The 17,440-nt window shown below is 34.5% G+C and overlaps 2 protein-coding genes across 3 annotated transcripts; both read left to right on the top strand.

Moving 5' to 3' along the window:
* Positions 1-688: 688 nt before the first annotated feature.
* Positions 689-4,846, top strand: kcnj15 (potassium inwardly rectifying channel subfamily J member 15). Its single transcript, XM_074611776.1, has 3 exons — positions 689-1,644; positions 3,026-4,203; positions 4,376-4,846. The coding sequence occupies exon 2, from the start codon at positions 3,094-3,096 to the stop codon at positions 4,114-4,116; it is 1,023 nt and encodes a 340-aa protein (XP_074467877.1). The 5' UTR covers positions 689-1,644; positions 3,026-3,093; the 3' UTR covers positions 4,117-4,203; positions 4,376-4,846.
* A 1,539-nt stretch (positions 4,847-6,385) lies between these two features.
* On the top strand, positions 6,386-12,251 carry vps26c (VPS26 endosomal protein sorting factor C). 2 transcript variants are annotated; one of them, XM_074611777.1, is made up of 8 exons: positions 6,386-6,603; positions 8,360-8,503; positions 8,627-8,776; positions 9,020-9,100; positions 9,508-9,582; positions 10,585-10,735; positions 10,814-10,966; positions 11,982-12,251. In XM_074611777.1, exons 1-8 carry the CDS (start codon positions 6,547-6,549, stop codon positions 12,062-12,064), a joined length of 894 nt encoding a protein of 297 aa, XP_074467878.1. In that variant the 5' UTR covers positions 6,386-6,546; the 3' UTR covers positions 12,065-12,251. The 2 variants fall into 2 exon arrangements, with proteins under 2 accessions (XP_074467878.1, XP_074467879.1); XM_074611778.1 differs by having other exon boundaries at positions 6,387-6,603; positions 10,814-10,962.
* The last annotated feature ends 5,189 nt before the right edge of the window (positions 12,252-17,440 follow it).

The following is a 17,440-nucleotide window of genomic DNA, read 5'->3' as shown; positions in this document are numbered from 1 at the left end:
TAAAAGGTAAAACAATGAGAGATGTCATTTGAAGTGTAAGCAGTAAAAGGAGTTGAAGTGTTGACTGAAGTGGAAGTGCTGAAAGCAGTTGAAGTATGTGTGTATGTACTACTGTTAAATGGAGTTTGAAAGGTCAGATGAAGCATAAGAGGTCTGAATCCCCGCTTACTCTTCATATGACTTCAACTGCTTTCAGCACTTCACATCTCAGCTGACAACTCAATTCCTTTCACTGGTTACACATCTTAAGGCTTTATATATATATTTTTTAATTGTTTTAAATTGATGTGTGATTAAAGATTTACTTCAAATGACACTTCAACTGACACTTGCTTTCAGTTTGTACACTTCAACTGACACCAATTCCTTTCAGGACTTCACTTCAACTGACAACTGCTTTCAGTCTTTACACTTCAACTGACACAAATTCCTTTCAGGACTTCACTTCAACTGACAACTGCTTTCAGTTTTTACATTTCAACTGACACCAATTCCTTTCAGGACTTCACTTCAACTGACGCCTGCTTTCAGTTTTTACATTTCAACTGACACCAATTCCTTTCAGGACTTCACTTCAACTGACAACGGCTTTCAGTTTTTACACTTCAACTGACACCAATTCCTTTCAGGACTTCAACTGACAACGGCTTTCAGTTTTTACACTTCAACTGCCACCAATTCCTTTCAGGACTTAACTTCAACTGACAACTGCTTTCAGTTTTTACATTTCAACTGACACAAATTCCTTTCAGGACTTCACTTCAACTGACAACGGCTTTCAGTTTTTACACTTCAACTGCCACCAATTCCTTTCAGGACTTCACTTCAACTGACGCCTGCTTTCAGTTTTTACATTTCAACTGACACCAATTCCTTTCAGGACTTCACTTCAACTGACACCTGCTTTCAGTTTTTACATTTCAACTGACATCAATTCCTTTCAGGACTTCACTTCATCTGACACTTTTGGCTCCTTTTATCACTTCAACTTCAATATTCAGAGCTTGCACTTCAACTACCTTCACTTTTTGAGCTTCAACTGACTCTTCAACTTCACCCAGCTCTTACTTAATTAAACTAACAAAACACAAATGTACGTAATTCAGCTTCAACTTATGTTAGCACCTCTATTTAGTACGACCACTTCAACTTCTTTCAGTCTTTCAACTTTAGCTGCAATTTTCATTTTTTTATTAATAATTTTTTCTAGTTTTTATTCACAGTATCTGATCATTTTATTACTTTATTTATTTATATTTATTTGTGCTGACACCAAAAATGTCCCAAGAGTTCATGATGTCCTTCAGAGGACTGTCGGGAGGCAGTAAACCTGGGTGTGTTTGTGTAAAACAATAACAGCCATAACAAACGTTTAGGTGTTCAGTGTTGCTGTTGGTACCTATGGACAGGTGAGAGGGGAGGCGGCGGAGGAGGAGGAATAAAAGCCGTCCCACGTACAGATCACAGTTTACAGCTTTTCTTCCTCCTGAATACGACGGTGCCAAAGTTCAGCTCTCACAAACTCGGGACAATAGACAGAAAGAAGACACTGAACTAGATGTCCTCCGGCAGCTTCATCTTACAGTGTAAGTGTGTGAGACAAACACCTGAAGACAAGTGAAGACAAAACACCTGAGACAAGATGTGAGTATAATACACAGATTTATAAAACAATCAGTGATTATTTAACGTTGTCGGGCTCCTGTAATGGTTTACTACGAGGTTAACTTTCAACTCATTGTCACTGTGTTAACCGTGAGACGGAACAGAGACCTGTAACAGCAGGGTTTGATTCAGACACCGTGTCTTCAGCCTCACATTTAATTTATGAAATATTTTAATCATTAAATGTGTCATGTTTTTATTTTAATAGACTATTTTTTGGTGTTGAATCCTCTGCTGTACTTGTGTCCCCTTCAGAGGACAAATCTTGATCAACTTTAAAGGAACAATACAAAGTTTTCCTCATTGTTTTAGCTAATATACAGTACTGTACTTAAATACAGTTTTGTTGTACTGGAGTATTTATATTTTGTTAAAAGTTCTACCTCATTTAAGATATTTTACTTTAGCTCTTCTGTTGTAGAAAACTACATTTCAGTTTTTATATTTGACCAAATACAGTATTTTTTACATTGAAAAGTTTAGTACTAGGACTAAAGTACTAATACCACACTTACAAAATACAATACAAAAAACTATTATGAGTAAAAGTCCTGTAAGGAAAATGTAGTTAAAGTATAAAAATGTTCTACTATTATATATTCTATCATTAGATTATTATTACTGATGCATTAATGTATTAAAGCTCATTTTGAATTATTAACTGATGATTATTTTCATTATAGATTAATCTGCTGATTATTTCCTCTTTTCTTCTATTTCAAATTTTTTTTTTTATTTAATTTTTTTTTTTTAATTAAATTTTTAGTCCTGTTTTTATTTTAATATATTTTCTTTTATTTCTTATATTTTCTTTATCTTATTCCTCTATATTTATTTATTTATCTCTATTTTTCTTGATTATTTTTTCTATTTTTTTTAAACTATTTTCGACTGATTGTTTGGTTTGTAAAAATAGTGAAAATAGTGAGAAATGCCGTCATAATGACCCAGAGCCCAAAGTTACACCTTCACTATATTTGTTTAGTCCGACCAACAGTCCAGACCTCAACATTATTACATAATACATTAACATTATTAACATTATTAAAAGGAAAAGCAGCGAATTGTCACACTGGTGGAACCATGAAATGTTTTTTCTAATCGACTAATCGTTTCAGCTGTATGTGTGTAAAATGTTGGATAGTTTATTGTATAACAAAGCAGCATATTTTATTAACTCTATACGTTTTGTGTGCAAAAATCTTAATTTGTAAAGTACCTAAAGCTGTCAGATAAATGTAGTGATGTAAAAAGTACAATATACTTATATACTTAAGTAGAAGAACCTCAAAAGTGTATTTAAGTACGTTACTTGAGTAAATGCACTATATTTTCATTTTTTTTTTTGTCCTGTTGTCAGTCCTTCCGTCGGCGATGCCATACTGACACCTCAGAAGTCACCATCAGGTTTAATCGACTCGGAGCAACATGGCGACCAGGAAGGCCGAGGTGCAGCGAAGGATCGTGTCGAAGGACGGCCACAACAACGTGCGTATCGACAACGTGGAGGGAATGGTGAAGCTCTACCTGCACGACATCTGGACCACCGTGGTGGACATGAAGTGGCGCTACAAGCTCACTCTGTTCGCCTCCACCTTCGTCATGACTTGGTTCATCTTCGGCGTCATTTTCTACTTCATCGGCATGGGCAACGGAGACTTCGAACCCGGTCTGAGCGCCAACCGCACGGCCTGCGTGGTGAACGTGGAGACGCTCACCGGAGCCTTCCTGTTCTCTCTGGAGTCGCAGACCACCATCGGCTACGGTTTCCGTTACATCTCGGAGGAATGCCCTCTGGCCATCTTCACCCTGGTGGCTCAGCTCGTCATCACCGGCCTGGCCGAGATCTTCGTCACCGGCGCGTTCCTCGCCAAGCTGGCTCGCCCCAAGAAACGAGCGGAGACCATCAAGTTCAGCCAGTCGGCGGTGATCTGCCGGCGCCAGGGCCAGCTGTGTCTGATGTTGAGAGTGGCCAACATGAGGAAGAGCCTCCTGATCCAGTGCCAGCTGACGGGGAAGCTCCTCCACTCCAACGTGACGGAGGAAGGCGAGAAGACGCAGATCCACCAGAGCTCCGTGGACTTCGTCATGGCCTCCAGCAGCGAGTGCCCCTTCCTCATCCTCCCGCTCACCTTCTACCACGTCCTGGACGAGCACAGCCCGCTGGCGGGACTCAACGCCGAGAACCTGCACACCCGCGACTTCGAGCTGCTGGTGACCCTCAACGCCACCATGGAGTCGACGGCCGCCACGTGCCAGAGCCGCACCTCCTACGTCCCTCAGGAGATCCTCTGGGGTTACGAGTTCAAGCCGGTGCTGTTCAGCACCACGGGCGGACGCTACGTGGCCGATTTCAACTTCTTTGACAAAGTGCAAGTCAGCAACGACGCCACGTTCCTCAGTAACAACACGGAGAAGCTCAAACTGGAGGAGGACTATAAGAAAGAATAGAGAGCTCCAGAGGCCAACCTGGAAGTTAGCATCGCCATGGTTACCTCGACAAAGAGCCAATGGGATTGTTCCATTCCTCATTTAGCCGCTTGTTAGCTACCAACTTTTTAAGACACATTCAGGCTTCAAACTTCACAAGTGGGGTATCTATTGATGTATTTAATGTCGTAGAACAAAACTTAAAACATCTCTAAAGCTGGTGTTAACCACAGACCTTATTACAGGCATCTAAATACCCCTTTCACACCAATGAATTCAGATACGACCTGAGTCACAACCCCCAACCTCTCGACATCTCTGGGTCTCGGCGAAGCAGAGTCGGTCAATGCGGGTTAACCCTTTCAAACACACACTCAACCCTGTTTGAGTCGTTGGTGTGAAAGGGATGAACCTGGAAATGAGCACGATGTGTCTCCTTCAACAGTAGAATCCCCATCTCCCTTTACTGATAATAATAAACCAAACTAAATACAAGTAACTTACAGAACAAACAGATACAGAACATACAGCTTGGGGTTTTTATATGACTTTATAGATGTGCTAAAAGCCACTATGGTGACAACAAGGGGTAGGAAATCAGATTGTACATGACATGATTCCTGGGAACGAATGTAAACTAGTTGTTTGTTATGTTATTAGGACGGACAGATAGATGACGATGATGATGATGATGGTATAATAATAAAACACAGGGTTTGTTTTGTAAATAAAGATTTCTTCATGAAGGAAATGTTAAAATGCTTTTACTTTACTTCCACTCCCTACTTTCAACTTCTACTCCTCTACATTTATTTTAAAGCTTTAGTTTCATTTCAGATTCAGATTATTAATACAAAATATAAATAAACTATAAAATGATGATGGATTATTATAGATTAAACTACCCAGCAGTATATAAAGTAGTTAAAATTAGCTAATTATAATCCTGTAATATTATTCTGCATAATGAGTACTTTTACTTTTGGTACTTTAAGTATATTTTGATGCAGGACTTTTACTTGTAACAGAGTATTTATACACTGTGGTATTGCTATTTTTACTTAAGTAAAACATCTAAATACTTCTTCCAGCGCTGCCCAGTTCAGTCACCAGTTCAGTGTGACCCAGTAAACTGTAGGAATACGCTGTTTTAGAGAACAGATTGAATGTTTGGAGCTGTTTGAAGGACAAAAACAGGTTCAACCACCAGTTCCACCGTCTCAGGTTGTCTGTGGCTTTTGTTGTGGCAACACACTGTGTGTGTGTGTGTGTGTGTGTGTGTGTGTGTGTGTGTGTGTGTGGCGACTATCTGGTAAAAACAATCTTTAAATCCAAAACACAACTGATCTTTTACTGTCAGAGACGGAGAGTTAACAGTTTGATCAACAGCAACTTTATTAAAAAAAAACACATTTTAGCTACAGAATACATCTAAAGGGTGCAGTCCTGATGTGAGAGCATCTTATATAAATAAATAAATGGAGATTACCACCAGTGAGTTATACTAGTATTAACTCTATGAGCCACATATTCTTAGAATATTAAAAACACTAATATCATGATTGTCAGTGATCATTTTAGCCTCAAGGTGTCACCACTGTGCAGCTGATAAGGGGGGAAATTCACAAGCTAGAAGCATATAGTAATAATAATAATAATAATAATAAACTTTATTTATACAGCACTTTTCATACTGAGGGTGTAGTTCAAAATGTTTTACAATAAAGTGAAGAAAAAGATAATAAATAAAAACAAGTGCAAATACTGCACAATAAAACCAAGCAATCAAATAAATAACAAAAAATTAAATATAATAATAATAAATAAAAAATACCAAGAGCAGTTATGCTAAGAACAATAGAATATGTAAAAGATAGAAATAAAACAAAAGGAAGGCATAAGAACAATAAAATAGTAGTTTATTTAATAGTTAGTTTAAGGCAATGCAGAATAAATACACATTCAATCGTTTAAAAAAAAAGTCCATAGAGCTTGCATATCTTATAGATACATAATGCATCAATAATAATAATAATCTATAATATATATTATTATTAAATGGGACATTTTGCATCCATTTTGGTATTTTAAGTATATTTTGATGCTAATACTTTTATACTTTAAATTTAGTCCAATTTTGAATGCAAGACTTTTACTTGTAAGGTGTGGTAGAACTACTTTTACCTAAGTAAAGTACTTCTTCACTACTGGGCACCATCAAGGGTTTTTATGTTTATTTGATGCTTTTACTTTGAAGGATTCAGACCCGGAAGCCTTTTCGCACTTGCTCTGGAAGTTGAATTATGACGCCGCTGCTGAGCGGAATCAACACAAACCTGCAGAGTTAAAGAGATGTTTTAGATTAAAACACGTTATTTAATTGTTTCTATTAACTAAAACTAGACTGTAACGAGTTATTATAAGTGTCCGTCTGATGCGAGGTGGTCAGAGATGAGCGTCACTTTGGATATCAGACTGAAAAGAGCCAACAAAGTCTACCATGAAGGGGTGAGTAGCGTTAGCCACCGTTAGCTTAGCACATGAGCATCAGCTGATCACAGTTCATGGTGTTGTGGTGAAATCTGTGACCCGTCAGATTCAGTGCCGCTAGAAGATCAGTTAACTAACTGATTGGTCCATCAAATATCAGTGGTGGGATGTAACTAAATACATTTACTCAAGTGCATTTTGAGGTACTTGTACTTTACTTTAGTGTTTCTATTTTATGCTACTTTATACTTGACAGCTTTATCTGACAGCTTTAGTCGCTTTGTAGGTGTTGCAGTCATTTCAGTCTGTGTAACTAAGCAGTGTTGCTCTCTAACCATGATAAGATAAGATATTCCTTTATTAGTCCCACAGTGGGGAAAACTGCAGTGTACAGCAGCAAAGGGGATATAGTGCAGAAAATATTAGATTTTATTATTATTTATTTATTTATTATATTTGTATTAATGATCTAAATTGGTAAAGCTTTAAAATAAATATTGTGTAGTAAAAAGTACAATATTTTAGGAGTGTCAATCGATTAAAATATTTAATCATGATTAATTGCATTATTGTCCATAGTTCATTGTGATTAATCACACATTTTTCATCTCAAAATGAACCTTAAAGGGAGATTTGTCAAGTATTTAATCCTCTTATCAACATGGGAGTGGACAAATATGCTGCTTTATGTTAATGTATGTATATATTTATTATTGTAAATCATTTAACAACACAAAACAATGACAGATATTGATCCAGAAACCCTCACAGGTACTGCATTTAGCATCAAACAATATGCTCACATCATAACATGGCAAACTGCAGCCCAAGTAGTAAAGAGTACAATATTTACATCTCAGATGTAGTGAGGTAGAAGTACAAAGTAGCAGAAAATGGAAATACTTTAAGTAAAGTACAAGAAAAGGAGGAGCTGAAGTAAAATATCTTAAATGTAGTACAAAGTCACACAATATGTAAATACTGCAGTAAAGTATCAGTACCTCAAAACTGTGTTTAAGTAGAGTACTGTACATTAGCTAAAACTATACAAAAACTTATGTTCCTAAAGTTGAGAGTAGATTTGTCCTCTGAAGGGGACAAAAGTTTTTACACTGTTGTGTTATTACTTTTACTTACTTACTGGCTACTGCTAATACTACAATCTCACACACATACATTTTTAAAAAAAAGTCGTAATATTACGAGAAAAAAGTCGTAACTTTACGAGAATAAAGTCATAACTTAACGAGAGAAAAAATAGTAATATTACAAGAAAAAAGTCGTAACTTTACGAGAATAAAGTCGTAATATTACGAGAATAAATTCATAACTTAACGAGAAAAAAGTCGTAACTTTACGAGAATAAATTCATAACTTAACGAGAAAAAAGGTTGTAATATTACGAGAAAAAAGTCGGAACTTTACGAGAATAAATTCATAACTTAACGAGAAAAAAGTCGTAAATTACAAGAAAAAAGTCGTAACTTTACGAAAATAAAGTCATAACTTAACGAGAAAAAAGTTGTATTATGAGAATAAAGTCGTAACTTTACGAGAAAAAAAATCGTAAAATTACGAGAATAAAGTCTTAACTTTACGAGAATAAAGTCGTAACTTTACGAGAAAAAAAATCGTAAAATTACGAGAATAAAGTCGTACCTTTTACGAGAAAAAAAGTCGTAATATTACTAACCCTAACTGCATCAGAGTTTAAGTTATTAAAGTGGTGACTAGTATTATTGACCATTGGACTTCTTCGTTGTGTTTTGTGCAGGAAACGGTGGCGGGTGTCATCCTGCTGGTGTGTAAGGAGGCGCTGCAGCATCACGGCATCTCTCTGAGCATGGAGGGGCTGGTCAACCTGCAGCTCAGCTCCAAGAGCGTCGGCGTCTTCGAGGCTTTCTACAACTCTGTCAAGGTGAGCTTTAGATACTTCACTGTACTGTAGTCAGTCACAAGGTCTGCAGTCTACATTGATATTTAAAATGTCAATAAAGTGTTGTTGATATTAATCCGAGCTTCCTGCCTCGCCTGTTTGCAGCCCATCCAGCTGATCAGCAGTAACATCGAGGTGGCCAAGGCCGGGAAGATCCCAGGAGGCAAGACGGAGATCCCCTTTGAGTTCCCTCTGAACACGAAAGGCAACAAAGTGCTGTACGAGACGTACCACGGCGTCTTCGTCAACATTCAGGTGAGTTAGAGCTCTGAGTTCACTCAGATGAGTTTAATTGGGTTAGTTGTGAAAGCAAATTTTATTTCATCAATTTCAACTTAACTTTCCTTTATTTTATTTGTTTGCACGTAAAATACAATACAATCATTATAAGAGATAAGGCATGTAAACAGAGCCACTCACAAATATGTATACAAGCAACACTTTTATTTTGAATCCAGTTTCCCTGTCAGTAACCCGTCCTGTGTGTCGTCTCCTCAGTACACCCTCCGCTGTGACATGAAGCGCTCGCTGCTGGCCAAAGACCTGAGCAGGAACTGTGAGTTCATCGTTCACTGTCAGGTGAGTGAGACACACTTCATTCAGATAAACTACTGTGGTGATGCAAATAAGACAGTTTAAAGCCATAAGACTGATTTTGTAATTTGTTTATTTCTATTTTTTGTTGTTGTTTCTCTTCCTTGCCTTGTCAGCTCTATTAGGTGTCTTCATGTCAATCCTTATTAATTAACACTCTCCAATTGAGACCATAAACTCATGTTGACAATGTTTACTGAGGTAATGAATGAAGTGAGGAGTAGGATCATTTTCTCATAGGTTTCTATACAATCAGACTTCAGAGGAGTCGCCCCCTGCTGGCTGTTAGAGAGAATGCAGGTTTAAGACAGTTCAGCGTTGGCTTCACGTCTCAGACTCGGAGGTTAGCAGCCTGGTTGTTGAACTAATTTGTTTCTCCGTTTGATTTTCAGCCTCAGAAAGCTAAAGTTGTCCCCACTCCGGTCAACTTCACCATCACTCCAGACACCCTGCAGAACACCCGAGAGGTAGGAAAAGACATTTTCAGATTATACGTGCACAACGAAATCCATCACGAGAAATGGACACTTTTTTTTTAACGTTTTATTTACTTTTCCTATTTTTTGTTCGCACTCCGTCAAAGTCTATTAGCACTAGTGTGGTTTCATTTTTCGGGTGCTTCACTCAAACTTTTTCTGCAACCCTTTGAGTGCCCTAAGCGTCATTGCTTTGTGGTGCCCGCTCACTAATATTTAGACGTGCAATGTTCTTTAAACTGAAGAGATGTATTGTCGTTATGGCCCGACTCAGGCCTGCTGGTTGTGTGTGGTTTATCTTGTGTAACTGAACCGCTGGTTGATGTTCCTACATGCACACATTTCAGCATTGAACATGCATTAAATACAGAGTTGAATAGGTTTTTACAAAAAAAAACATCAGAGAAACAGAAACTAAAATGTGTAGTTCAGTTTATTAAACATCTGCATGAATGACGTTGATCTACGGTACCACATCAGCTGCTTCATCATGACATTTACAGGTATCGGGTCCGATACTGTGCTCATGTACTCGTACTCGCAAACCGGCTCCGATACAACGGCACCGATACCACTTCACGGCAGTGTGACGTTAACCTCTTGTCACCATCTTTCGGGTCCGATCGCACGCATCGGTGCATCCCTATATGTATACAATCGACCGACTCACGGACGCAGCGGCCCACCGGTGACTTGGATTTTACTCGGTTTGCCTGATGGCCAGTACTCGCCGCAGTTTCATCTATTTCCTCTTCTCCGCTCTCGACTCCTGTTCACATTTTTGTGGCCAATTTTTCCGGAATTGTTGCGGTCAAGCTGATTTGATGCCCCTCCGGGTCTCGGTGCCCTACGCACAGCGCGTAATGCATGTGTACGTAGCGGCGTCGCTGATAAAGGAGCCCAGGAAGGTGAGTGTTCTATACAATTGATATGATTTTGAACCATTCCTTTTAAATCTGTTCTGAGAGGATGAACGTTGCTTTCTACCTGCAGAGGAGTTTACTGCCAAAGTTTATGGTCAGAGGCCATTTAGACGCCACCAACTGTGTGATCAGCCAGCCGCTGACCGGAGAGGTGGTGGTGGAGAACTCCGACGTCCCCATAAAGAGTATTGAGCTGCAGCTTGTGCGAGTAGAGACCTGCGGTGAGTTCACGCTGTGATGTGATTGGATCTCTGTTGTAACGGCTGGTTTTTCTAAATGTCTAAACGTTGGTGTTGCAGGTTGTGCTGAAGGTTACGCCAGAGACGCCACGGAGATCCAGAACATCCAGATAGCCGAAGGCGATGTCTGCCACGGCCTCGCTATTCCCATCTACATGGTGTTCCCCAGACTGTTCACCTCCCCCACACTGGAGACCACCAACTTCAAAGTGGGTCAGTGAAGCCTCCCAGTCTGCTTTAAGTCACATGTCCACTGGTAACTCTTTAAATCGTGTCGTAAACAGGGGTGGAAGAGCTGCTGAGATAAGTTCCTCAAGTAAAAGTCTGCATTCAAAATCTTACTTCAGTAAAAGTACTAAAGTATTAGCATCAACTTATACTTAAAGGTGGAGCTAATGTTAAGTACATAATATACTGCTGGGTATTGATATATCCAGGATGCCTGCGGGGTCTAAAAAAAGTTGATTCATTAATTTAGAGACAAGTATTAACATTTTTTTCCGAGGTATTACATTTTTTAGCTTGTTTTCTATACTATGACTTTTTTTTATTAATTTTATGACATACTATACTATGACTATTTTTATGACGTACTATACCATGATATCTTTTATTACATTTTTATTATTTTGTGACATCCTATACTTTGACTTTTTTTTGATGACATTTTAATGAATAGTTTTTTGGCATACTGTACGATGACCTTTTTAATTAATTATTTTATGGCACATTTTACTATTCTTTTTACACTTTTATGACTTTATTTTTTAAATTTATTTTTACACTTTTATGACTATTTTATTAATTTTTTTACACTTTTATGACTATACTATGACTTTTTATGACATTTTAATGACATACCATACTATGGCATTTTTCTAATGACTTTTTAACTTTTTTTGTGACATACTATACTATGACTATTTTTATAAATTATTTTATGGCATAAAAGGTAAAGTACAACTATCTCAAAATTGTGCTTGTATAGTACTTGGGTAAATGTACTTGGTTACGTTCCACCACTGGCTTTAGGGGTGCAGGTAGGCAGATTTAGTTACCGTAGGACAGAGCTTCATATTTAACATTAAATATGAGAGTGGTATCCAACTCCAGCGTTTCCCAATATCTATGAAATCCATCTAAAATACATCATTGATATTACAGATATTTAATTCAAGCTGTACTGTTCTCATGATGTGACGATATGTTTGTTTCTGTCCTTGTTCAGAGTTTGAAGTCAACGTTGTCATCGTTCTTCATGATGATCACCTGATCACAGAGAACTTCCCTCTGAAGCTGTGCAGAGTCTGAAGTCACGTCTGTTCACTGCTGGCCGGCCTTCAACACTGTTTCTGCATAATAATACTAATTATCTGACTTTAAATACACCTGATTTTCTGTCATTAATATACATGAATATGACCAAAAGTGTTATTCCTTTTGTTTATTTTTTAAAGTTATATTTGAGTTTAATAAATAAAACATTTTTGAAAGTAAATTATTGAGTTTCTGTTTTTGCAGACCATGATGATGATCAGTGTCATTATCCAAAGTATTTATAACAAAAGTCTTTAATGTCCTTGTTGTGCTTAATAGTGCTCCTTTTCAGGTAATTTGACGAAGAAAACTGCAACTAAAGGTCCTCTTAAAAGCCTCCTCCGGAGATTTAAACCATGAGGTGTGACAGACAAACATCCGACGGACACGAGCTAAAACATAATGTTTATTCCAAGTATAGTAATTGCATGTCATATACACTACTACACTATTTTTACCTTTTTTTGCTATACTATACTATGACTTTTTAAAACTTTTTTTCGACACTATACTAGTACTTTTTTACCACATACTACACGATGACTTTTTTTTTACTTACTATACTATGACTTTTTTTCTCGACATCCTATTCTATGACTTTTTTCATTTGTTAAAAAAAAAAAAAAAAAAATAGTATGTCGAGAAAAAAGATCATTGTATAGTATGTTGAAAAAAAGTCATACTATATTATGCCGATTAAAGTAAAAAAAAGTCATAGTATGTCGAAAAAAGTTATGAAAAAGTTAGTTTTTTTTCGACATGCTATACTATGGCCTTTTTTTTTACATACTATACTATGACCTTTTTTCGACGTACTATACTACAACTTTTTTTTTGAAAATGTCGACGTAGTAGTCTGATTTTTTTTTTAACCTACTATACTATGACTTTTTTTTCGACACATACTATACAATGATTTTTTTTTCGACATACGATATGATTTTTTGTATATTATATTTTTGTATATTATGAAAAAAAACGTCATAGTATAGAATGTCGAAAAATTCTTGAAAAAAAACAGTATAATGTATCGAAAAATGTCATGAAAAAAATCGCCGGGCATACTATGTCGAAATATTTCATGAACAAAAAGTCATAGTATAGTATGTACTAAAATTTCACGAAAAAAACATCAGTGTAGTATGTCGAAAAATGTCATGAAAAAAACGTCATAAGTATAGTATGTCAAAAGATTTCATGAAAAAAACGTCATATTTTTCGTCATTTTTTCGTTAAATTTTCGACATACTATACTAAGACTTTTTCATGAAATTTTGTGACAGTATACTAAGACTTTTTTTCATGACATTTTTTGATATACTATATGACGTTTTTTTTCATATAATTTTTCGACATACTATACTATGACGTTTTTTTTCTTGAACTTTTTCGACATACTATACTATGACGTTTTCTCGTTAAATTTTCGACATACTATACTATGACGTTTTTTTTCATGAAATTTTTCGACATACTATACTATGACGTTTTCTCGTTAAATTTTCGACATACTATACTATGACGTTTTTTTTCATGAAATTTTTCGACATACTATACTATGACGTTTTTTTCATGAAATTTTTCGACATACTATACTATGACGTTTTTTTTCATGAAATTATTCAACATACTATACTATGACGTTTTTTTCATATAATTTTTCGACATACTATACTATGACGTTTTTTTTCATGAAATTTTTCGACATACTATACTATGACGTTTTCTCGTTAAATTTTCGACATACTATACTATGACGTTTTTTTCATGAACTTTTTCGACATACTATACTATGACGTTTTCTCGTTAAATTTTCGACATACTATGACGTTTTTTTCATGAACTTTTTCGACATACTATACTATGACGTTTTCTCGTTAAATTTTCGACATACTATACTATGACGTTTTTTTTCATGAAATTATTCAACATACTATACTATGACGTTTTTTTTCATGAAATTATTCAACATACTATACTATGACGTTTTTTTTCATATAATTTTTCGACATACTATACTATGACGTTTTCTCGTTAAATTTTCGACATACTATACTATGACGTTTTTTTTCATGAAATTTTTCGACATACTATACTATGACGTTTTCTCGTTAAATTTTCGACATACTATACTATGACGTTTTTTTTCATGAAATTTTTCGACATACTATACTATGACGTTTTTTTCATGAAATTTTTCGACATACTATACTATGACGTTTTTTTTCATGAAATTATTCAACATACTATACTATGACGTTTTTTTCATATAATTTTTCGACATACTATACTATGACGTTTTTTTTCATGAAATTTTTCGACATACTATACTATGACGTTTTCTCGTTAAATTTTCGACATACTATACTATGACGTTTTTTTCATGAACTTTTTCGACATACTATACTATGACGTTTTCTCGTTAAATTTTCGACATACTATACTATGACGTTTTTTTCATGAACTTTTTCGACATACTATACTATGACGTTTTCTCGTTAAATTTTCGACATACTATACTATGACGTTTTTTTTCATGAAATTATTCAACATACTATACTATGACGTTTTTTTTCATGAACTTTTTCGACATACTATACTATGACGTTTTCTCGTTAAATTTTCGACATACTATACTATGACGTTTTTTTCATATAAATTTTCGACATACTATACTATGACGTTTTTTTCATATAATTATTCAACATACTATACTATGACGTTTTTTTTCATGAAATTTTTCGACATACTATACTATGACGTTTTCTCGTTAAATTTTCGACATACTATACTATGACGTTTTTTTCATGAACTTTTTCGACATACTATACTATGACGTTTTCTCGTTAAATTTTCGACATACTATGACGTTTTTTTCATGAACTTTTTCGACATACTATACTATGACGTTTTCTCGTTAAATTTTCGACATACTATACTATGACGTTTTTTTCATGAACTTTTTCGACATACTATACTATGACGTTTTCTCGTTAAATTTTCGACATACTATGACGTTTTTTTCATGAACTTTTTCGACATACTATACTATGACGTTTTCTCGTTAAATTTTCGACATACTATGACGTTTTTTTCATGAACTTTTTCGACATACTATACTATGACGTTTTCTCGTTAAATTTTCGACATACTATACTATGACGTTTTTTTCATGAACTTTTTCGACATACTATACTATGACGTTTTCTCGTTAAATTTTTGACATACTATACTATGACGTTTTTTTTCATGAAATTATTCAACATACTATACTATGACGTTTTTTTTCATGAACTTTTTCGACATACTATACTATGACGTTTTCTCGTTAAATTTTCGACATACTATACTATGACGTTTTTTTTCATGAAATTATTCAACATACTATACTATGACGTTTTTTTCATATAATTTTTCGACATACTATACTATGACGTTTTTTTCATGAACTTTTTCGACATACTATACTATGACGTTTTTTTTCATGAAATTATTCAACATACTATACTATGACGTTTTTTTCATATAATTTTTCGACATACTATACTATGACGTTTTTTTTCATGAAATTTTTCGACATACTATACTATGACGTTTTCTCGTTAAATTTTCGACATACTATACTATGACGTTTTTTTCATGAACTTTTTCGACATACTATACTATGACGTTTTTTTCATGAACTTTTTCGACATACTATACTATGACGTTTTCTCGTTAAATTTTCGACATACTATACTATGACGTTTTTTTCATGAACTTTTTCGACATACTATACTATGACGTTTTCTCGTTAAATTTTCGACATACTATACTATGACGTTTTTTTTCATGAAATTATTCAACATACTATACTATGACGTTTTTTTTCATGAACTTTTTCGACATACTATACTATGACGTTTTCTCGTTAAATTTTCGACATACTATACTATGACGTTTTTTTTCATGAAATTTTTCGACATACTATACTATGACGTTTTTTTTCATGAACTTTTTCGACATACTATACTATGACGTTTTTTTTCATGAAATTTTTCGACATACTATACTATGACGTTTTCTCGTTAAATTTTCGACATACTATACTATGACGTTTTTTTCATGAACTTTTTCGACATACTATACTATGACGTTTTTTTTCATGAACTTTTTCGACATACTATACTATGACGTTTTCTCGTTAAATTTTCGACATACTATACTATGACGTTTTTTTCATGAAATTATTCAACATACTATACTATGACGTTTTTTTTCATGAACTTTTTCGACATACTATACTATGACGTTTTTTTTCTTGAACTTTTTCGACATACTATACTATGACGTTTTCTCGTTAAATTTTCGACATACTATACTATGACGTTTTTTTCATGAAATTATTCAACATACTATACTATGACGTTTTTTTTCATGAACTTTTTCGACATACTATACTATGACGTTTTTTTTCTTGAACTTTTTCGACATACTATACTATGACGTTTTCTCGTTAAATTTTCGACATACTATACTATGACGTTTTTTTCATGAAATTTTTCGACATACTATACTATGACGTTTTTTTAAGAATTTTTCATATATTTCACATATGCCTCCTTTAAATCAAATGAGAAAAAACGTCATAGTATAGTATGTCACAAAATTTCATGAAAAAAAAAGGTCTTAGTATAGTATGTCAAAATATTTCATGAAAAAAACATCATAGTATAGTATGTCGAAAAAAGTAGAAAAGGGTTATAGTATGGTCTGGCGAAAAAAAATCATCGTATAGTATGTTGAATTTTTTTTAAAGAGTCATAGAATAGTATGGCGAAAGATTTCTTGAAAAAAACGTCATAGTATAGTATGTCGAAGAAAAATCATAGTATAATATATCGAAAAAAGTAGAAAAAAAAAAGTATAATATAGTTTGTCGAAAAAAATAAAAAACGTCATGACGTTTTCTCGTTAAATTTTCGACATACTATACTATGACGTTTTTTTCATATAATTTTTCGACATACTATGACGTTTTTTTTCATGAAATTATTCAACATACTATACTATGACGTTTTTTTCATGAAATTTTTCGACATACTATACTATGACGTTTTTTTCATATAATTTTTCGACATACTATACTATGACGTTTTTTTTCATGAAATTATTCAACATACTATACTATGACGTTTTTTTCATATAATTTTTCGACATACTATACTATGACGTTTTTTTCATGAAATTTTTCGACATACTATACTATGACGTTTTTTTCATATAATTTTTCGACATACTATACTATGACGTTTTTTTTCATGAACTTTTTCGACATACTATACTATGACGTTTTTTTTCATGAAATTATTCAACATACTATACTATGAC

Source organism: Sebastes fasciatus, chromosome 16 (genome assembly GCF_043250625.1).
Source record: "Sebastes fasciatus isolate fSebFas1 chromosome 16, fSebFas1.pri, whole genome shotgun sequence".
NCBI lineage: Eukaryota > Metazoa > Chordata > Actinopteri > Perciformes > Sebastidae > Sebastes > Sebastes fasciatus.
This window is presented reverse-complemented; position numbering and strand designations above follow the sequence as displayed.